Source organism: Argentina anserina, chromosome 7 (assembly GCF_933775445.1).
Source record: "Argentina anserina chromosome 7, drPotAnse1.1, whole genome shotgun sequence".
Taxonomy (NCBI): domain Eukaryota; kingdom Viridiplantae; phylum Streptophyta; class Magnoliopsida; order Rosales; family Rosaceae; genus Argentina; species Argentina anserina.
The window spans coordinates 13948420-13971241 of record NC_065878.1 but is presented as its reverse complement, the minus strand read 5'-3'; the positions used below and the strand labels follow the sequence as shown (position 1 = coordinate 13971241).

At 41.4% G+C, this 22822-nt stretch overlaps 2 protein-coding genes across 4 annotated transcripts; one reads left to right on the top strand and one right to left on the bottom strand.

Moving 5' to 3' along the window:
* Positions 1–734: 734 nt before the first annotated feature.
* Positions 735–3649, top strand: LOC126802197 (bifunctional protein FolD 4, chloroplastic). Its single transcript, XM_050529780.1, has 5 exons — positions 735–1027; positions 1430–1785; positions 2288–2524; positions 2601–2768; positions 3177–3649. Exons 1-5 carry the CDS (start codon positions 826–828, stop codon positions 3345–3347), a joined length of 1134 nt encoding a protein of 377 aa, XP_050385737.1. The 5' UTR covers positions 735–825; the 3' UTR covers positions 3348–3649.
* Positions 3650–17249: 13600 nt separating this feature from the next.
* On the bottom strand, positions 17250–20415 carry LOC126802330 (uncharacterized). Of its 3 annotated transcripts, none has more exons than XR_007672932.1 (5): positions 20244–20415; positions 19667–20054; positions 19338–19426; positions 17589–19257; positions 17250–17455 (listed from the first exon to the last, which is right to left on the bottom strand). XR_007672932.1 is itself a non-coding variant. In XM_050529942.1 (5 exons), exons 1-4 carry the CDS (start codon positions 20349–20351, stop codon positions 17983–17985), a joined length of 1860 nt encoding a protein of 619 aa, XP_050385899.1. In that variant the 5' UTR covers positions 20352–20415; the 3' UTR covers positions 17250–17455; positions 17968–17982. The 3 variants fall into 3 exon arrangements, 2 of the variants coding, with proteins under 2 accessions (XP_050385899.1, XP_050385901.1); XM_050529942.1 differs by having other exon boundaries at positions 17968–19257; XM_050529944.1 differs by lacking the exon at positions 17250–17455 and having other exon boundaries at positions 17464–19257.
* Positions 20416–22822: the final 2407 nt, after the last annotated feature.

Sequence of the window (22822 nt, the reverse complement as noted above, 5' to 3'; positions counted from 1 at the left end):
ATGGAGTTGGCATTCCCATTTGGTGGCCATTCCACCTTTGGGATTTCAAAACAGTTCAATCATTTTGTTCCAATGATTCATGCTCCAGTTCTAGACGTAGACTTGTTTTTCTTTTTCTCCGACTTATGTTGGATTGATGTCGTGGAGTGGGCTCGAACAATAGAATTCATTCAAGTACTCAGTAACCAAGCCTAGCTGACTCCCGCTCCCCCATACTAAAATTGCAAAACATATGCTTCTATTGTCAGAAGTTTGAATATAATTAATGTCAGGTATCTCAGAGTCTTTGTAGGCTCCTACGCTCCGTGCCGATGAGTCATGTTAAAATGCTTCCTCTCCTTGAGAGTTAAACTCCAAGTAGCATCGGTGAGATTCAAACTTAGGTATGCGGAATTCTCACACCAAGCTTATCACCAACTCGACCGCTATCCTTAGAGATTGTAACCTTAATTGTATCTCAATTGTGAAACAAATGCAAGGTAGTACGTCAAATTATCATGAAGGTCAAAAGAGCTCATTTTACAACTTTACCCCATTGAGGGGGGAAGGAAGGAAAGAAGAAAAAGAAAAGCAAAAATGTTTTCCGCTGCCGGGAGTCGAACCCGGATTTAACAATTTCCGATTTTAGTTGAGCTACATCGGAGTTGTTGGTATCACAAACTAAGTTACACTCATATACTTATTTTATAATGTCATATATATATATATATATGTCGCTCCTCACCTCCATCTCTCTAAAACCCTAAACCCTTTCCCGGAGGGTTTCAAATTCCGTCCATAACGTACAGAAGAGCCCTCCTCCTCTGTCGTCCGTCACATCCTCCGATGGCCGCAGCCTCGATGGTTTTCACGGACTCCTCCTCCACCGCCGCCGCCGCTCGCCTCGTCAAACAAACCACCCCTCTCCTCCTCCTCCGCACCACCCAAAACGCTGTCGTTTCCCCCCGCCGCCTCTTCTACCCCAACACCGCTCCCAGAAGCCTCTCAGTCCGCTCCTCCTCTTCTTCTCCCTCCCAATTCTCCACCGGTACGCCTCTCATTTCTCTCCCTACAACTTAAAAATCAAAGCTTTATCATAAAAAACCAAAGCTTTATCATCAAAATTAGACCTTTATTATTGAAATTAAAACTCTGTTAATAGTGGCTGTGAATTTGTTTGATGGGTATTGGTTGTTGTTATCAATTTAGTTAGTGAGTTTGTGCATTGTGTTGTGTGTGTGTTTTACAGCTTCAGTTGATAATGAGAAGCTCTAATAATCAAAGCTTTGTTGTCAAAATCGAAACTTTATCATCAGAATCAGAACATTTTATTGTCAAAAAAATCAGAACTTTATTATCAAAATCAAAGCTTTGTTATCGAAATCAGAACTCTGTTATAGTAGCAGTGCTTTTGTTTGGCTAATTGTGCATAATGTGGTGTGTATTACAGCTTCTGTTGTTAATGAGAGGCTTGATAAATCTGGTACGAAGCTCGAGATAGTGAATAAGAGGCTTGATGGGAAGAAGGTGGCGGAGAAGATTAGAGGGGAGATAGCTGAGGAAGTGTTGAGGATGAAGGATGCAATTGGGGTTGTTCCGGGGTTGGCGGTTATTTTGGTTGGAGATAGGGAGGAGTCGGCTACTTATGTTAGTAAGAAGAAGGAGGCTTGTGAGGTTGTGGGGATTACTTCTTTTGAAGTGCATTTGCCGGAGGACGCCATGGAACAACAAGTGCTGGATGCCATCTCCGGGTTCAATGAGGATCCATCAGTTCATGGGATTCTTGTTCAGCTACCTTTGCCTAGGGTGTGTGACTTATTTTGAATTTGCTTTCCTGTTAATGATATCCTGCCACAGTGAGAATACGAGTATGAGTTAATGTTTCAAAGATTATTAATTTTTCACTAGTGTTTGCAAGTTTTTGTGTTAATGTATGTTAGGCATTTTTTGTGAATAGACAACTGTTAGCCATATAGGTACATGGTTTATAGTCTAAGCAATGATTGATCCCCTAGCTCAGGTTGTACTGCATATTTTTCTAAAGTATCTATTACATACATATAAGTCTATGTATTTTATGTATTAAAGAATGGTTCACACGTTTATTGTATGAATTACAATTAAAATCAGGGTTACTTTCCTGATCTTGGATTTCTTTTTGCACCCCATTTTGTTATACAACATTTGGAGATCTTGGTACTTTTCATGACCATGTAATTGTGCAGAAATATTCAATTTATAAGAATTGTATTCGTCCTTTCATGATATGTTCAACTATCTGACAATTTTCATTTGTTTGTTATACCAGCATATGGATGAACAGAACATCTTAAATGCTGTTAGGATTGAGAAAGATGTGGATGGATTTCACCCGCTAAATATTGGCTGTCTTGCCATGCGTGGTAGGGAACCATTCTTTGTTCCCTGTACTCCCAAAGGCTGCATAGAGTTGTTGCATAGATATGACATCCCTATCAAAGGAAAGAGAGCTGTTGTAATTGGGCGGAGCAATATTGTTGGGATGCCAGTTGCTCTGTTGCTGCAGGTGAGTTTCATTTTCCAAACTAGGGAGTTCATTCTTTGTCTTCTTAAACTAACTTGAAACTTTGAAATTATGGTAGAGGGAAGATGCTACAGTCAGTATAGTCCATTCCCGAACGAAGAATCCTGAGGAGTTAACGAAACAAGCAGATATTGTAATCGCAGCTGTAGGGCAAGCAAATATGGTGAGGGGTAGCTGGATTAAACCTGGTGCAGTAGTTATCGATGTTGGAATCAATCCAGTTGAGGTGATAATTGCTTTGTTGTGGTCTTTTTTTATCACCGCTTGACTATTTGTTGTTCTCTCCGTTCTATATCTCCCCCTCTCCATTTCTCTCATGCATTTAGCATATCTATTTTGAGTTTTAAAACAGGAAATGAATCTTTGGCTAAGTTATCAGTTATATTGGAACATTTTGTGCTTGTAAAGATGCAAATGTGGTAATTGATCTTTGTCTTATGTTGTTTGTTTCTATGCTTTATCTCTTAGTTTCAATAATTATTGTTATTTTTTCTTAAAGTAAAAAAAAAATTGGATATATTTGGACTATATAATACATTGAAGGCATGAAATTATATGATCGTTGCATGTTATTGCCTCATTCAAGGTACCATATATGCTTATGCGCTCATTCTGTGCTTGTATATTTGGACAGGATAATACAAAACGTTCTGGATTTCGGCTAGTCGGAGATGTCTGTTATAAGGAGGCCAAAGAACTTGCTTCAGCAATTACTCCAGTGCCAGGAGGAGTTGGTCCAATGACTATAGTAATGCTTCTCACAAATACACTCATATCAGCAAAAAGGATACACAACTTCCAGTAAGATTTCAGAGTTACTCCGGCAATGCTTTTAGTGCAGGAACAGTTTGTTATGTTCCATCAGTAACACTGAAGCCGAGAGATCTTCTCGAGTTTTTCAGAGTTCAAAGTTTCCTTTCTGGTAGCGACTGTATCTATCTTGGTCGTACTGTTCTAATGTACAATGTATTTACAGCGGGAGAATTATGTAGCAGATATCATATTTCTCTGACATTTTATTTATTTTGATACAAGGTCCTGGGCATCTCTCTCTTGAATGCCTGATTATAAAACGTGCAGCCGTCTTACCTGGAGTAAAATATCGAGTGTATTCTGTTGAGCGTATTCTCTAATAAAGTTACTGTTGTTGTTGTTTTTTTTTGTTCATTTCAAGAAGTTCATCAAATATACTAGACTTGGTCAAAATCAATATTGACTCAACTGTGTGGCCATCATAATGCCTTATCTAATAACACGCGGAGCCAGTCACTGTACAATCCCATCACATGGTATAAATTCACATATTTTCGGTAATATTTATCACCCTCGTAAGTAGCTTTAGTAATCCATGTGACATAATTTGCAGATTTGATCACAATGATGCGCCTTATGCACATAAATAAAAATTTTGAGATATTTATCACCCTTCGATACGACTATGCTTAGGAAGGAAAAATGAGACGTAAGATTGGGACCCAAACGCTAATGAAATTAGGTGGTGTTTCTACTCTTTAATCAGTAAGTCAATATAGCTTCTTCTTCCTCTCTTCTTTTCTTTTCTCTGGCTTTTAATATTTATCTCCATTTTCATTGGTGCCTCGGCCGAACCGTTTGGGAGTACATTTCAAGGCTACCCTACAGGTTGGACTCGCCCCCCTCCTAGAATCTTCACCTCCTCCGATCACGACCCCGACCGTATGGGATCTTGGGCGTCGAGGAGGTCGTCGGAGGGTACCCTCGTACTGGGGCTCTAACATCCGACGCAGAGGTCTCCAGTTGAGCGCGCTGCGGAGGCCTCATCGATTTGGAGGGCGTTCGCCCATGTCCTCGTTAGGTTCCCGGACTTTGCGTCTATGCGGAAGGCGTCGCGGCATTTCAGGACACATCCACTTGGAGGTTGGGCATGGGCTCCGTGGGCGGCATCCTAACTTGCGCATGCTGGTCGGGCACATGTGTTGAAATCTGGAGGTACTTCCGCGTCTCATCAAGGATGATGAAGCCACGATCCATGCCAAACTCAAACAGGTCTTACCGCCCATCATTGAACCCTTCTCGTCGGCCGTCGCTGCAACCCTCCAGATAGGCCTCCTTCGACCGTTGCAGCGCTATTGCCCTCTCATTCTTGAGCTCTTCCGCATGCTCTTTATCCGCTGCCTGCCGACGCAGGGCGAAGTCGGCTTCTTTCGCCGCCATTTTCCGGGTCAGCTTCTCCACTCCGCGTCCAACTTCTCCACTCCGCGTCCAACTTCTCCTTTCACTCCTTCTTCTGGGTCTCCAAGGTCGCGGCAGCCTGGTTCCATGTTGGATCATAATTCTCATATATTCTAATGCCCAAAAACATGGAATTTACTTATTCTATGTGCTTAATTTAATTTAGACTAATTCATTTCCATGTTTTATGGAATATCTCGACTATTATGGCGGAGCACCACCATTTGGTGGTGCCATGCATTTTCAGGCTAATTTTATGGAGAAGCAACACATTGTTCTATCACAATTAGATCCCATCTTTTTAGTTGGGATTTAACCACAACACTTTTCTTTCTTTCTCACAAAATCATGGCTCCCCATTGTCCAAAAATCTACACATATTGTTAGGTTAATATTAACCTAGTAATGTTTGCCTTATTCTTATTCTTTTTCTTGATCTTTTTGTATATTTATCTATTTCTTATTACGTGTCCTACACTCCTACTCATGCTAGAAAATTGTGCAAATGATCGGAAACAAGTCAACATCGGAAAATGCTGGTTAAACTCCGGGGATGAGAAGGTGGTTGTCGGAAATGGTGGTGGCTGAAGTCAATAAGTCAATGGAGCATTGGTGAATCATGAATTGTGGATTTAAATTTAAATTCAAATTCAAAGTAGAAGAAGACAAATGAAGGGGATCATTTCAAGAACAAGATCCACAATTTGTGCTTCATGAATTGTGGATTTAAATTTCAATTCAAATTCAAAATAGAAGAAGACAAATGAGGGGGACAATTTCAAGATTAAGATCCAAAATTTGTGCTTCCACATTTGTCCACCATAATGCCTAAGTATCTACTCCTCTTTTGATTCTATCTCTATATTTACCTTTCTTTGTTGTTTTTGTGCAAGAATTAGTTTGCTTAGCTTAATTCTAAAATCAACCAAGTCACTACCATTTGTTAATACCATCTATATGACTCTTAGTTTCGTGATTCTATCTCTATATTTACCTTTCTTTGTTGTTTTTGTGCAAGAATTAGTTTGCTTAGCTTAATTCTAAAATCAACCAAGTCACTACCATTTGTTAATACCATCTATATGACTCTTAGTTTCCAAAGGGCTAAGATTGTGAACTTGTAAAAAGTTAGAATGCATGTTTTTATAGTTTTTCTTGCGGAAATCTAATTAGAGTTGAGTTTCCCCCAATTTCTTGAGTACGATACTCTACACTTTCCTTTACTAAAACTTGACCTCCTATACTTAGGTGATGCAACTAACACCTATATTATGCAAAAATCTGATTTGATTTTGGGTATAATCATCACCTCTAGGTCTATCATTACCTAGCCTAGTCCTCATCATTTAGCCCGCGGACTCGAAAAGCCCGCAGAGGCCCGCAAGCCATACGGGCTTTTCCCGGCCCGGCCCGCGAGAAAGCCCGCCAAAGTCCGCTTCCGTGGGTAGAGGGCTGGGCTTAAATTAGAGGTGTGAAACTTGGTCCGGCCCGCCAAAAGCCCGCAAGACCTGACCCGTAAAAGCCCGCCAAATAATGAAATATTATACATACATATTTAATTAGGTTTAGAATAAAACTATTGCATTATGAAGCAACTATAGTAAGGAAACTTCTTGGGATCGATCGACACAAGTAGATATGATTGGTATATATATATTTAGTGACCCTGTAAAAATTTCATCCAATTCGGAACTCGTTTGACCATCGGAATTTCCGGTAAACCGAAAACAACACTAATATGTCATAAGGGAAGACCCATTACCAAAATGCGAACACCAAAAGTCGTTTGCATATCTGAAATCACCTAATTTTTGTCACTGATTGTGTGTGGTCGCACCAAGGAAACCAATTTGGCAAAGCCCCGGTCAATGAGGATTTTAATATGTCAAAACGCATTTTTCTTTGTTGACTGTAGGTACGGACGGTTAAACAATATCCAAAACGGACGAAATTTTTACGGGTTCCCTAAATATATATACCGATCACATCTACTGGTATCGATCGACCATATTTCGAACTAGAGTTAATGATCGCCGAAACGTCTACTAATGTATCATAACCTTTATATTAGGTTTATATTAAAACAAACGCATTATGAAGCGACTATATGAAAAAAACTTGTCGGGGTCGATCGACACCAGTCGATGTGATTGGTATATATATTTAGTGACCCTGTAAAAATTTCATCCAATTCGGACTTCGTTTGACCGTCGGAATATTTGGTAAATCGAAAACACCACTATTATGCCCTAAGGGAGAACCTATTACAAATATGCGAATGCTGAAAGCCGTTTGCATATATGAAATCACCTAATTTTTGTCGAACTGAAGAAATCTATTTGGAAAATCCCCAGTCAATGAGGTTTAAATATGTCAAAACGCCTCTTTTTTAGTTGACTGTTGGTACGAACGGTCAAACCATGTCCAAAACGGATGAAATTTTTACGGGTTCCCTAAATATATATACCGATCACATATACTGGTGTCGATCGACCATATTTTGAATTTGTGTTGTCGATCGCCGAAGTGTTCACTAATGTATTATAACCTTATATTAGGTTTATAATAAAACTATCACATTATGAAGCGACTACATGAAGGAAACTTCTCAGAATCGATCGACACCATCCGATGTGATCAATATATATATTTAATGATCATTTTAAAATTTCATCCAATTCGGACCTTGTTTAACCGTCGGAATTTCCGGTAAACCAAAAACAACACTAATATGCCCTAAGGGGGGACCAATTACCAAGATGCGAATGTGGAAATTTGTTTATATATTTAAAATCACCTGATTTTTGTTACCTATCGTGCGCGGTCGAACTGAAGAAATCTATTTGGCAAAGCCCCGGTTAATGAGGTTTAAATATGTTAAAACGCCTCTTTTTTAGTTGACCGTTGGTACGAACGGTCAAACCATGTCCAAAACGGACGAAATTTTTACGGGTTCCCTAAATATATATACCGATCACATCTACTAGTGTCAATTGACCATATTTTTGAATTTCAGTTGTCGATCGCCGAAGTGTCCACTAATGTATTATAATCTTATATTAGGTTTATAATAAAACTATCACATTATGAAACGACTATATGAAGGAAACTTTTAGGAATCGATCGACACCATCCGATGTGATCAATATATATATTTAATGATCATTTTAAAATTTCATCCAATTCGGACCTCGTTTAACTGTCGGAATTTCCAGTAAACCAAAAACAACACTAATATGTCCTAAGGGGGGACCAATTACCAAGATGCGAATGTGGAAATTTGTTTACATATTTGAAATTACCTAATTTTTCTTACCTATCGTGCGCGGTCGAACTGAAGAAATCTATTTGGCAAAGCCCCGGTTAATGATGTTTAAATATGTTAAAACGCCTCTTTTTTAGTTGACCGTTGGTACGAACGGTCAAACCATGTCCAAAATGGACGAAATTTTTATGGGTTCCCTAAATATATATATTGATCACATCTACTGGTGTCGATCGACCATATTTTGAATTGGTGTTGTCGATCGCCGAAGTGTCCACTAATGTATTATAACCTTTATATTAGGTTTATAATAAAACTATCACATTATGAAGCGACTATATGAAGGAAACCTCTCGGAATCGATCGACACCATCCGATGTGATCAATATATATATTTAATGATCATTTTAAAAGTTCATCCAATTCAGACCTTGTTTAACCGTCAGAATTTCCGGTAAACCAAAAATAACACTAATATGTCATAAGGGGAGGGACCAATTACTAAGATGCGAATGCGAAATTTTTTTTACATATTTGAAATTACCTAATTTTTTCACTGATCGTGCGTTGTCGCAACCAGAAAACCATTTGGTAAAGCCTCGGTCAATGAGATTTTATTATGTGAAAACGCTTTTTTTTTTGTTGACCGAAAATTTCGACGGTTAAACGAGGTTCGAATTGGATGAAATGTTTACACGGTCCGTAAATATATATATCGATCACATCTATTGGTGTCGATCAATAATATTTCGAAACTAGAATTTATTTGTGACTTTTGTTTTAGAATGTTTTCTAATAATTATTTTATTGTTTCAAACCTTTAAATTAGAGTATTATATTGTTTTTCTAATACAAGCCCGTAAGGCCCGGCCCGCAAAAGCCCGCAAGGCCCGCCTTAGGTGGGCGGGCTTGGATCTTCGTATTTTTGAAAATACCCGGCCCGGCCCGGCTTGCCACTTATTTAAATTTATTAAGGCCCGGCCCGTTGACGAGCCATAACCTAGCCATCCACACACTTCCTCCTTAATCACTCACTTCTTCCATAACCACATGCTTCCTCCTGTATCACCTACTTCCTCTTTTATCACCAATTTCATTCTTTATTACCATCTTCTTCCATAACCACATACTTCCTCATTTATCACTCACTTCTTCCATAACCAACCACCCCACTCATTACACCATTATCTCTCACTTTTCTCTACTTTTTCCACCACCATTATCATCTACAAAAACTTCAATTACCACCACCACCAAGGCAAAAAAAAAATGAAGGAAGAGAGGAAGAGAATATTTCCATCTACCCATCTCATTCTAAAAACACCAAGTTTCATCACCTCATCATCCACTATTTTTCATACACCATCATCAAGCAAGGAGGAAGAAGAGGAGTCTAACATCATTTTAGGATCTCCATCACCACCACCTTCATCACCACCATGTCAAGACCTCCATGAGTTCATCCACATCATCCTCAACTTGAGATTCACTAGTCCTATCTCTACTCTCTCTTTACTTTGATGTTCATAAACATGTTGAAGCTTGTGTATTTGGTTATGAGTGAGTAGTTAGTTTGTTGGGGCTAGGATGAAAGCCCTAGCCAATCTTGTATGACATTTATATAAGTATTTTGTTTGATGCACTTTTCATTAGCACTCTAATATGTTAGTTCAAAAGTTGAACATTCATATTTAAACTTAATCAATTTGGGTATGATTTTTTGCCATGACATGATGAATGATTAAGACTTGATTAACCTTAGTTGTTTGAAGTATGATAACATATCATATGTGCATGTTACAGTTGTGAACTACAATCACTTAGAGATAAGCATGGTTGGTTTGCATGATTTCTTCATCTCTAAACTTTATGCATTTATGAACAATGATGCATTTGATACTTAACCGGATTCATATGCATGACTTGGGTAGTTAAGTACTACACCCGAGAGGGTTGCTTGATACCAACAAAAGAGATTGTCCCTCATACCCGAGATGGATACAAGAAGAGAAATTGACTAGTTAGAGTGACATCATTCAATTTAGTAGCATCATTGTTCACAAAAGAAGCTAGAGGTGGAAACCTTAAGTCCTAACTCCCATCTATTTCATCACATCTAGTTTAGCATAGCCTAGTTTACATTTTAAGTGGTAATTTAATATTTAGAAGTAACTCCACATCCGAAACAAATTTAAATCACTACACCATCTTGCATATATCCACCATGAATTTGGGTTCACTTGTGAGCCTTGATTTGTGACTGTACATTTGCATATTCTTCTAGCATCCCTTAGGTTCTCCTAGCTAGAGAGGGTTTTTCTAATCCCTTGGGTACAATATCCCCTACTCATAAACCCAGTACACTATAATTTGACCCTTATACTTGAGGGTGCCATTTGAGTCGACATTCCACACCTTCTCCTTCTCCTTCAGGGCCGTGATCTCCTTCTCCCTTTCCGCCAGCTGTCCCTCTAGTTTGACAACCCTGTCATCGCTCTCAGCAAGTGAATCCTTACTCTTTTGGAGCTCGCCTCGCAACTCCCCAACCGCCCCGTTAGCCTAATCCATCTAGGCGTTGTCGACCACCTGCCGGTCCTCTAAGTCCTTCACCCTCACCAGTAGTGATTCATTAGCGGCGACATATTCATGGATGACTAGCTTGTCCTCGGCCACTCTGCCTGGAACTGGGCCTCCAGGTAGTCCCGGGCATTATGCACCTCGGCCGCCACCTGCATACAGTATTAATTAAATCCTTAACTTTGTCACATCAGTATCACAACTGAAACAACGCTTACTTGCTTGATCCTCTTCTCCACCTCGTAGAAGTTGAGCAGGGCATTGTCACTATGTTGGATCGTTGGCCCTTTGCACATGTGCCTCATGTGCCCAATCATCCTCTTCAAGTAGGGCGCCAACGCCCCGACCTCGGCCAGCTCTGCTAAGACCCCGGCCTTCGTCTCCGCACTGACGAACCTCATCCTCTCCGCTCCTGGTCCCCGCCACTCCGGCTCCTCTTTTGTAGCTGGCTCCCCTCGGCCGCTCGCTCTGCCTCCGGCCTAACAACCCCACTCGCCGCTGAAGCCTGCATGGCTGGTGTCTCGACTTGCACCTCCGGGGTCACCCCCCTTGCCACGCCGGTCACCTCCTCCGGCACTATCCGCTCTAGCATCGGCCCGTTACTAGGCTGCTGCACCTCTTCCGGGTTCTCTCCATGACCTTTCTCTGACTCGGTCACCACCACCACCTTTTCCGAATGGTCCGCCCAAAGGACTGGTGTCTAGCTGCACCCCTCAAAATGCTGCCAGCTCAACCGACAACAGTCTATATTGCTTCAGCGCCAGGGACATGGGGTAGATGTCATCCTCCAACTTCCCGTTACCGCGAGGGAACCGCTCCCTCACCTCCACATCTACATCCTTCGGCCCCAATCTATAAAGACCTCTTCGATCCCCTGGACCACCTCCTCGTCCGTCAACTTGTCAAACGACCCGGGCTCATTCCTCTCGGGCAACTTGATCTCCATCGTCACTTCAATTAATCATTGTTAGAACCAACACATCAAAAATACATATAAAGTTAGCTTGTTCCCTATTCTTATCGGCCGTTTTGACGAAATAATAGGCTTGATATAGGACCATCCGGCACCACTGGTACAAATATGTCGACATGCTCTCTGAAAGCGAGCATGCACCTCATCAGTCGCTTTTCCATCATCGGCGATAGCTCGGTGGGTGTAGACACTACAAAAAAAAACAAGGATTTACCTCCGCTTACACAGTCAAACACGAATACAAACAAAGACCAAAGGGGAGACATCTTACTTAGTGGCTGAAAGGGCCTGGGCACCTGGAACATTGAGGCCTCCTTCTGCTACGACCCCTCTATGACAAACGCCCGCTCCTTCCAGTTCGTTGGAGTTGAGCTCGGGGGCTCAAAAATCAATGGGGCGTACTTCTTCTCCAGGGGTACCATCCTAATGTAACCCCCGCTCCCCCGTTTCGGGGAGTACAACAGCGACCAATATGCAAGAAACTCCCGCCATCACGGCTTCCCATGTCGGAGCGCCCGGAACACCGCGATGCTCCCCAACAACTGCGGCCAAATGTTTGCCGTTACCTGCCTCAGGGTGATGTTTAGGCTAGAGAGCATATACTACACGCAAAAAGACATCGGGAGCGTAAGCCCGTACGCCAATGCTTCCTCTGTTATGCAACACGCCCCCTCCGGTGGCATGTGGAAGAGCTCTCCTTTGGCTAACGGTATCATGATGATTTCCGCTGGGATGCCATACACCTCTCGGATATTCTCTAACTCCTCTAACGTCGCACCGCGACCGGGCGGTTCCACCTTCTTGTCACCCAGCCACCATTTGCGGTCGTCGTCACTGGTCCCCGCATCTTCGATTTCTCTCTTCGTCATTTGAATGCCCTACAAAAAAAGACCGAGCGGGTTACTAGATGACCCCATGTCGCCCATATGTAGCACACCTCCCGAACTGGACTTTCCCCACATTACAGCCCACTCCAGCGTGTTGGAAGCCGGCGAATCTGAGCACAAATCCTTAGATCTGCAACTCCCAACAACTTCGGCTGACTTTCCTATTTGCTACAACACATATCATCCAATTTCTCCCAAACCAGAAAACAGAGTAAAGAAACGAGAGCGATACCTTCGGTTGTACTGGATGAAATAACGTAGCGTTTCCCTTGGTTGCAAACGCGATGATACCTACTCTTTTCCGATCACAATCATCGGTATTTCTTCTCTTTCTCTCCTTTTTTGCCTCAAAACGTTTCGCAAATGAGAACCAACAATTCAACCCTTCTATATATAGCCGCTATAGATGATCCCGATCGTCGACAAAAAATGCCCCCAGCTGTCGGATGATCGCCACGTGCCCCACTACCGTAAAACCGCCTCGGTTACCCTCCCCATCGCCTCACGTCACCATCGCTTCACGTCCTTGAGGGACACACGTTTATCCCTTGCATTAATTGGCCTAGCCCTCGGGGTGAGTTTGCCACTCGCACCGGGAGACTTCGGCTGTTGCAATAGAGGACATTCCTTGAATAGGGACTTTGGGGACTCGCCATATAACTCAAGAATAAAGCAAATCTCCGACCTGGGCCAATCTCTAGATCCATAGATGGTTTGAATGTGTTAGTTAACCCGCGAGCCTAACCTCGAGATCCTAGGTCACTCCAGGTCTAGTGACGTTCCGATGTTAGTTAACCCATGTGCCTAACTGCGTTTGTTAGTTAACCTTTGTTTAACATTGAGGTCCCGGCCACTCTCGAAGCCCTAGGCTACACTCCATACGGAGGTCCTTGACCAAATCCATGGGTTCCCTATATAGTTGGCACCCGACCGGGCGGTCGGCACTTGGGGTCCTAGTCTCGAACCTGACCCCGACATACCTAGGTCATGCTAGATTCATGGACGCCTTGAGTGCGCTAGATAACACATGTACCTAGCCCCGGGGTCCTAAATCATTCTCCATGGACACAAATAGGCCGGCTCAGGTCCCAAGTAATTTGAACTCGGATATTTACGCCAGATATAGTGATCTCCGGCTTAATATCCTCTTTCTCCGGTCACCAGACCGATGACCGATGGCCGGAGACCTGGAAGACCCAACAGGCAGACATGCTCGCTCGGCAACCCCTCTGCTTGCTTGGGTATCGACATTGGCGCCACGCATAGTGAATCGCCTTTAGAGATAGATACAATGTACTGGTACACATTCCCACATCGAGAGAAGAGCCAGACACATTCTTCAGTGCACCTATAAATAGGCTTCCTTAACCACCTAAAGGAGATAACATTTTCCTAAGTCCTTAACTCTCGAACTTGAATTAACTTAAGCTTCGGAGGGTCGAAGGCCGGCGCACCGTTGACCCTTTGACTTTGACTCATTGCGTAGGTCTCATTGAGCTGACACACCGGAATACAAGGCTACGAGAAGCTCGATCGCCCGGATTTAGCTCCTGTAATACCACCTAATGCGTTGCGGCCGCCGCCCATTCGCATCCTTCTGCTACACAAATGAACATTGATCCTAGCATAGTAGTAGTTCCACCGATCGAGTTGAGGAAACACCGAAACATAACCCAAGTCCAATTAGATATATCTGATCCAAGCCGCCCTATAACTACTTCGACGTCGCATAACAACTGCCACACCTACAACGCAAATCTCATTCAAGTGAAGCACAATTGACCAGCGCAGTTTCTTTCTTCCTAGCAGTCACGTACGATATCCTCGATCCTATATGAACTGAGGAACTAGACTTGTAAGCAACCAACATGGAGTCGCCAAGGCCTGTCTATCGAGGGCGATAAGCTTGCTGCCGGGGAGGGGACGATGAACTACATTTTTGTCTAGCTTGTAAATTAGTGATATGGCATTTTTAATTGCTAGAATTACATCTTACTAGAAACTACACACATCCTAATGATCGTATGGGTGTGGGAAATTTTCGGTTATTAATGTGAAGAAATTAGTGGTTTATTTATAAAAAAATATTAATATTTTAACCGTAATACCCCTATTTATTTGCTTGTCAGTGTAATATATGAAATTAATGTTTTCGAAAGTTCTTATATTGGTGGTAGTTTGGGGTAGCTAATCCTCTATTATCTTCTCTATACCCCTATGAAATTATGATATTTGGCATTTGTTCTTACTCAGCCTCACACCCTCTTAGCCAGCTATCTAACATATGTAATTTCACATACCAGTATGAAACTGACATGTGGTATATCAAAGGAAACTGTCGTTTAATTATTACTTTTTAATTCTAACTTTGCTTTGTCTTCTCGAGAAAACCAATAAAACTAGAATTCCATATCAAAAGCCTTCACTTTGCAGTTCACAATAGAATTGGACTTCCTTCATCTTCTTCAATTCTAATCAGCAACACTTTGCACCTTGACTATTCAATACAATATCCGGATCAGCCATACTTTGTGAAAGAATAAATTTTCAGCTTTGGGCCCTCTACTTATTAGACTGAATCATATGGTTAAAGGCCAAGGACACTTGATAGTTGACAAAGTAAAAGTTAGTAAAACCACTAACGCATTATCATAAAGTGGAGAACGTGAAACACCTTCTCCTCCTTACTACGACAAAAACCTCCCACTACAAAAACCTCCTTGCTTAGATCGACATTGACTTAGGCGTCAGAGTGTCTTTTTATTTTGCAGGTACCTCTTCCCCAAAATCTATCATGATGGTTGCGTCTAGGGCTTCTCGAAAACCAAAGGAGTGAGATTTTTGTTGGGCAATCTCTCTCCCAAAATGTTTATGCCCCAACATACTTCCTTGACAATCTGACACTTTCCAATATAACAACATCGATCTCTAAAACTACTCTTCATTCAATATTACCACAATCTAATCTAATATGGATTATAGTTGGTTTTCTTAAAATATATAGGAATGGGAGATAGAGGGAGTTGGTTTCCTTCACAACTCATTAATTGAGTTCAATCCATTTAAGAATCAGGATATCGTTGGGTTCTTCCTCTAATTTCAATTTAGCTCCTGCATATTCAATCCATGACTAGTTACCACCATCTCATTTGGTGAAAATGTCCAACCTCTTGACACCCCTGCCGAGGCGTCAATGATGTCCAAACAATAATTCTCACAAAATCTCATTTTTATAGGTAACTGTGGTTAACATTGTTGGTGGGACCGTGGGAGTCCGTTAGCAAGAGGTTAGAGGCTATGGAGCTGAGTAGTCTTTATGTGCCACATGCAACAATGTAATAGGGGTACATGGTATAGAATAGAGAATTAGGGATAGAGAATTAGCTGCCATACTTGGGTGCTCACTTAATAATAGTAAAGATGGATTCAGTAATGAGATAAAAAAAACTCACAAGGGTAATTTAGATAATTTGCCAAAAAAATAAGGTAAATGCTAACGAATACAAGCTCCAACAGCTAAATTGATTTCACATTATTTCCGTCCTTGATTGATTTCTATTGAGAGCAGGGGCCGGCGTGAAAGTTTAACTAGTAGACTGCTTTTTGCTATAATATTTAGGAGAATATTTTTAAACATCACTTGATCCACTCTCTCTAAAACCCTAAAAGTATCTCTACTTGTTCAACTACGCCTCTATGCTTGCGACAACCTCTTGGCCTCGCCACATGCGATGAGTGTGGTCGGACGAGTCTCGTGGTTTGCAGTGGCTCAACGATTGAGCACAGGTTCCAAAAGATGTGAAACAATCCAAGGAAAGGTGATGGCGACGCGAGGGAGTCTTGGTGTTTGGAAGGACCGCTCATGGGTGCCTAGGTGGAAATCTGTTGTGTTTCCCCCCTTTGGAGTTGGGGAGATCTGAGGGTGGCTGATGTATTCGATCCCGGTGTGTGTCGGGTTCCTTATTGCGATCAGAGACGAGGGAGATCTTGTCGCCAAGATCTGTGGGTGATTTTGGTACAATGACATGATAGGCTCTAATGGTATCTACGAGGCAATTCCGACAATACTAGTGGTGTGTCTCCGAGTCGGGTAATCTTGCCGGGTTGGTGGCCTGATGTCCTAGGCTGTTGGGCCTTCTTTGGTGGGTTATTATTTTTAGCTGGTTATTTAGTTATTTTTATTTCATAGTAGATGGTGAGAATTGAGATGATGACCATTGTACGAGGGTTGCCCCGATGCAGATTCTGGCTAGCGGCGGCTGGGATTTTCTTGCAAATAATTTGAGCTTCAATTGTATGATTTGTATCCCAAGTTTTTATTATTTATGTTTCTTGTAATTTACTTTTTCTTTGTCTTGTTTATTTCAATTTCTTGAGTAGTAGAGGTGAGCATAGTCTCCAAATGAGCACCTTCGGTGCCGTGTTTGTCCTAGGATGGCAACAAGTATCTTGCATTGTCAATTGGTCGTTTCCTTCTAGTAACAGGATCATCGGATTTTATATTTGGTGGCAACATAACAGGAAAACTATTCAAATTAAGAACTTATGGCTCCATATGAGCAATATCTTCCTAGTATGTCGCAAAAATTGTAAAACAATTAGAGTTGTCAAAGTTGCACTCTTTGCTATTGATGTGTGATAGAATACATCAGTATTTTAGTTTAAAATTCTACTATGATTTCAGCTATTGAATTGATGTAATTTGGAATTAAAGTTCTATATCCTCACCTGGTATTATGTGTTTTTAGTAATAGTAACGGTTTCGGGGCTGCCGTTATGGGCTTTCTAAAAAAATAATGTTTAGGAGAGAATTAAAATTAATTCTTAATAGTATTCATGGACCAAGAGAATAATAGAAGGTCCTCATTGCATTACGAAATATTACAAGTTCACCCGCTATCCTCTCCAAGAGAAGGGGAAAACAAAATATGACCAAACATATCAACCAAACTGATTTCAATTTTCATAAGCCTGCAATTCTCATCTGCACACCTCAAAACCTGCAAATGGATCAAAGCAAAAGTTATGGCATATAAATAATACCACCATCGTAAATGGTTATCTGAATCAAACTTGATGAAAGCCAGTGATGCAGTATATAAACAAGCTTCTGTGAACCCTACTTATAAGTACCTTGAATGCACCATATGCTCATAATATAAAACTAAACGGGTTGAGGTGATCCACAAATCTGTACCTTCTGTGCTTTAGTTTGAAGTGAACACAGACAAAATGCACCTACATAAGCAACAAACCAATACCTCTTTCCATCTTTTTTCCAAACTCATAACAGAAAGAACAGTCATTAATTTGTTACAAAACAAAGAAAAATCAGCTGCGCATGCAGGCGTGCCTCCCTCAACCGTCTTAATCGGAAGAAACCAGCCTGGTTGCTCCTAGGTCACAACTACTTCCATAAGACTGATATGAGGAAACATCTAGCTAGACTCCATACAAGTTAAAGAGCACACCATATATAGAGTTAATACTGGATAAAACGAGGAGGAATTACCATGGTTGGATTGGGTTAGGCCACAAAGCTACCGACCAATTTATTGCCATAGATGCTGGGGGAATGACAATTGTAATCAAAGGTGCGACATGCCACGATGTCGTTGATCAGACAAGTTGAATCCACCACTTTATAATGAATTACCACTATAAGAGCACGCGCCTTCCGGCAGGGATCCATATCATTATCCCACTTTTCCGCTGATAACCTGTTCCCACACAAAATAAAGCCAACCTTTTGATCTCCAAGATCAACAAAGGTGTATGACTGTTCATCAAAGTCACCCATCAAGTCCTGTAACATGAACCAACCATGCAGACGATTGTCCTCAGAGATGCATATACTACCTTCATCAAGTGAATGTAGCAGAGATACATATATCTCACACTCACGAAAGGAAAACATGACATGTGTATTATCGTTCACGTCCAATACTAAAGCCCTCCCATCAAAGGGAAAACCCTTGCCACCAAACAAGGAAGTCATCTCTCTCCATTTATTTTCCTTGTCATTCACGTCAAAGCACATAATGGGACTGTTAGATGATTCTAACCTGCTCGAAATCAAGATTTTGGTACCAACAATAGTGCAAGACAACTTAAGACGAGGCCCAGGGAACAAAGAGTGTTCCCGCTCCAGTTTGTAAAATGGAGGATCTGGCAGAGCCTCACATTCACCAGAACGGCTATTGTATACCTCGAAGGTGGGATGTTTAATAAGACCACCAATGGGTTGACGTGCAAGACAGTATAAATTTCCGTTCACCTCAAAAAGCAGGGGATTTGGCTTCTCCTTCTTGAAACTCCAGTCATGCCTTTGCCATCTAGTACACTTTGGAGTAAAACTATAGACAGCTCCACTAGGCGCATAATCCCCTATTGTTTTTGGATCTGGTGGTGGAAGTGGAACCATGCCACCGGCGAAGAAGATACTGGAGCCGGAGGAACAGCAACCCATATACGCTGGGAGTTTTGCTTCCTCACCGCCGCAGCTGGCAGCATCCTCCCAGGGAAAGATCCAAGCCCGCTGGCGCAACTGATGTTCTGGTTTGGCGGTGCAATAGTTGCACTTGGTCAATGTTCTAGTTCCGATGTTAAACTCACAGAAACATTCCAATAACTCGGACAACTTGATGGTGCGGAAGACATAACAAACTTTATTGATCTGGCTGATTTCATTGAAGCATAAATACAGCTCCTTCTCTTTTGTCTTAGAATAACCGTAATACATGCAATTAAAATGGAGATCAGAAATTCCGATGTTCCCCATAGGATACAGTTCCTGATTCCACTGTGTCAATCAAAAAAATACCTGTTAACATGCATGCATCAAAGAAGAGCTAAGAAGAATACAAGGTCTGAATCAACAACCTGATGGATTATAGAACTAAGCTCACGATGTCCAGCATATTGAGTGAGGGAAATGTCTATAAGCTTCAAACGTGTATTCGGATAGGCAGCTGCACAAGATGAGCAACATAAGCACTGGTCTATGGGGTTTTAAGATTGCATATGCACACTAAAGCTCTCTGCATAATTTGAAAGAATAAATCACTCTACATCATGGTTATCAAACAATTGAATTGTCAAATTGTCATTTAAACACAAAACACCTACACTTTTGCATGCAATACTCATAGTAACTCAAGGTGTTACTATAGATCACTATGCAGTATTAACTGGGACTCTAGAATACATACCTTCGATTTCAGAAGCTCGCTTTTTAGCAACTCCATACGTGGAGTCCTTGTCGAGATCGATCAATGGTATGGAGTCCTTGTAGAGCTTGATCACTGCCTTGGCATCATATTCATGTGCTGACCAATTATAACCAAAGAAAGAGCGATCCTGGTAAGCACGATCGAAACGCCACCTTGTACCGAAACCTTGAGTGTCCCAGCTCAGGCAGTATCGTATATCATCGTAGTTGGGCATCAGCTCACCATTGTAGGAGGTCAAGACAGATTGAGCGATACCGTGAGAAGCAAACTCGACAAAACCACACTGTTCCACCTCCATATATCTCACCGTATCAGAATCCCAATCTCCCATCAAATTGTTTACGCGCAGGACTGTTGCAGCCAAAACCTACCACAAAAAAAGGTGTTTAACATAATACAAACAAACAATCTTGGGTTAAATAATTTCTCGTGAAAATCTAATGTACCAAGCAAAGTAATCATCAGACATATTATAATTTGGAAACCAAAAACAAAGTAATCATCAGACAATTTTTTCGAAAAAGCAAATCAGAGGCATTCAAGCCTAAATATATACCTCCGCGTTGTCATAGAAGCACTGGAAGAGATATTTCGCACTCATCAGCGGGGCCAAGCCTTGGATCCGTATGGAGCGAATTTCATCGTCGTCGGGAGGAAACGGCATGGCTCGAGGGGCTTCGAAGATCTCCGATTTCGGTTTCGTCTTTTTCTTTTTCTTTTTCTTTTTCTTTTTCGGATAAGACACCTATCGTGCGGCGACCATGATTTACTAACTATTAAGGATGGGAGGGTGGTGCAGCTAATTGTAAAAATGCCATTGGGCCGGGTTTTTGGTTGGGCTTTGCGGGTATTTTGTGGGATGCAGGTGTGTTTTGGTTCTTTTCTTGACAGCTGTTTGTTCCGTGTAGAGAGAAAGGGACTGCTGTTGTTGTTGTTTTCACCCTTCTTTTCCCGGTTGGGTTGTTCGCTTCCATTACCTCCGAGGTCCTTAGAGGGTGGTCTGAAAAATTCCTCTTCTTCTATTCCCTCTCCATTCGTTCCCCATGTCAAGAAGTCTATATACCTCGGTTCTCCATGTCGAAGGCTTGAGAGCTGTTGTGCCCTAGTTGGGTGCATATCGGAATCAAGGAGGGAGGGAGGGAGAGAGATGGTTTTGATGAAACCAATTCTGGGTTGCTCATCTGGATCATACTTCTTGTGCCCATAACCAACCATACAAAGCTTCCCAGACGATTCTGACCAGAACCCGTCAAGTTCAAAGTTAACAGGCCTTCGATTTGCTGTTTTTGATAAACTCCTGTAGCCCGGATGTTGAGGCAGGCTGCCGCTGGAGTTTCCTACATAGTATAATATGCTCGCCTTTTCCACATGAAGAACTGCTCCTAACTTGAACAGGCCTTGCACATCAGTTGCTCTAATATACAATTTGCGGAATTCAATTGATTTTAGAACCTGTTGTTCGTAAGACGTTAAGTTTTCATTAGGACTATTGGCATTGTCACCAGGAGTGTGGTAATAACCTGAATGGCTGAAAGGAAAGGGATGAAGTTCTCGATCTAATTTTGGGTTTGAATTAGGAACAACTGAAGCACAGTGATCCGCATAAGCGAGTTCATTGTGTGAAGCAGAGGATGAGATTAAGTTTAAAGAGAGGTAGGTGAAAGCACAGAAGATTATGACAAGCTTTGGCTTTGTGAGGATATTCATAGCGTCTTTGTTAGTATGCATGTATTGGGAGAACGGGAGAAGAAGAATGATTGGCAATGCAGTTATGAAAGGCTGTGATGTTTCTTATGTACTACAGAGAGTCTGAAGTACCAGGCTGGTCAACCTACATCCAGTACTACCTAGAGTTACCACAGTCCAGAAGTTTTCACAAATAGTTTGGCTGAACCCAATTTTTCAACTTTGTACAAAGCATTTGCCCCCACATCCTAGATGGAACCCTCCCTAGATCCCTAGTGCGTGCGTACAGTGACCTCTGGAAGGTCTGTTGGAGCTAGTTGGGAGTGTCATTCCTATTTTGTTACTCAAAGGTATGCATTCCGTAACACTGATTAATACATCAATAGGTAAAAGTTTATATTATGTTATTTTCTTATATATTGGCCCTTGTGTTCGTTTGGACTATGAACATTCCAAAGGTATCATAAAATTTGTAGTATGTGTCAGCAACTGGTCTTTATCCCAAGTTATCATAAACTTGGAAGATATTGGCATGACAACACTTCGTTATCAGCTTTCATTTGGACCAACTTAGGGGTTAGGGGTGGCAAAGATATAATTTTCGTCGGATTTTCTCAAATACGGAGGTCTGCACCAATGATTTTTGTGCGGATTTCCATATTTTTACCACTTTTTGATTGACTTTTCTCATCTCCACCGTCTAGTATCTAGATAATATTGTGTAGATCATCTCTGCAACATTTCAGCCAATTTGGTAATCGTTAAGGCCCTCAAAATCGAATAACAAATGGACGGACCGAATTCTGTCGAACATGAACCGTTCATATTTTTAACAGAAAAACTCAATTTTGAGGGCCTTAACGATTACCAAATTGTCTGACATTTTGCAGAGATGATCTACACAATATTATCTAGATACTAGACGGTGGAGATGAGAAAATTTGATCAAAAAGTGGTAAAAAGATGGAAATCCGCAACAAAATCTTAATGCGGACCTCCGCAGCCAAGAAGGGCTGTAATTTTCGTGAATCTTAACCAACATTTGCAACCTCAAAAACACAACTCCTGTGCATTGCAACCCAAAGCTGACTTTTTATAATGCAATTATACTAGTTTAGCTTTCATTGGATCTCCAAATTTATTGGAAGCCTGACTATATGCTTTACTTTGCTGAACTCAGTTTTCCTTTGGTATAGATAGAATGTTTGCCTCTGTCAAGTAGTTCAGACATTTTGGTCTGATCATTGTCTAAATTGAATTTCTGATATTATTTGTTCAAACTTTAGATGTGTTCATTAGCATAACTTCTTATCAATGGAAAACACTTGATTCACAACTTTTTCAGTTGGACGAACGTTTTTGAACCATGTCTAAAGGTGGCTGAAGACTCCAAAACAGAAGTCTTCCAACAGTTTTTTTTTTCGGGCTATTCTTGGCTCTAAGATGAAG

What these genes read in the sequence shown, in the direction of transcription:
- LOC126802197 (XM_050529780.1), top strand. Translation starts at nt 826, where the DNA reads ATGGCCGCAGCCTCGATGGTTTTCACGGACTCCTCCTCCACCGCCGCC. An exon ending in TTCAGCTACCTTTGCCTAGG is followed by an intron (nt 1,786 to 2,287) that starts GTGTGTGACTTA and finishes TTGTTATACCAG; the next exon opens with CATATGGATGAACAGAACAT. An exon ending in TTGGAATCAATCCAGTTGAG is followed by an intron (nt 2,769 to 3,176) that starts GTGATAATTGCT and finishes ATATTTGGACAG; the next exon opens with GATAATACAAAACGTTCTGG.
- LOC126802330 (XM_050529942.1), bottom strand. Translation starts at nt 20,351, where the DNA reads ATGCCGTTTCCTCCCGACGACGATGAAATTCGCTCCATACGGATCCAA. An exon ending in GCTTCTATGACAACGCGGAG is followed by an intron (nt 20,055 to 20,243) that starts GTATATATTTAG and finishes TTTTTGTGGTAG; the next exon opens with GTTTTGGCTGCAACAGTCCT. An exon ending in GCGAGCTTCTGAAATCGAAG is followed by an intron (nt 19,427 to 19,666) that starts GTATGTATTCTA and finishes CATCTTGTGCAG; the next exon opens with CTGCCTATCCGAATACACGT.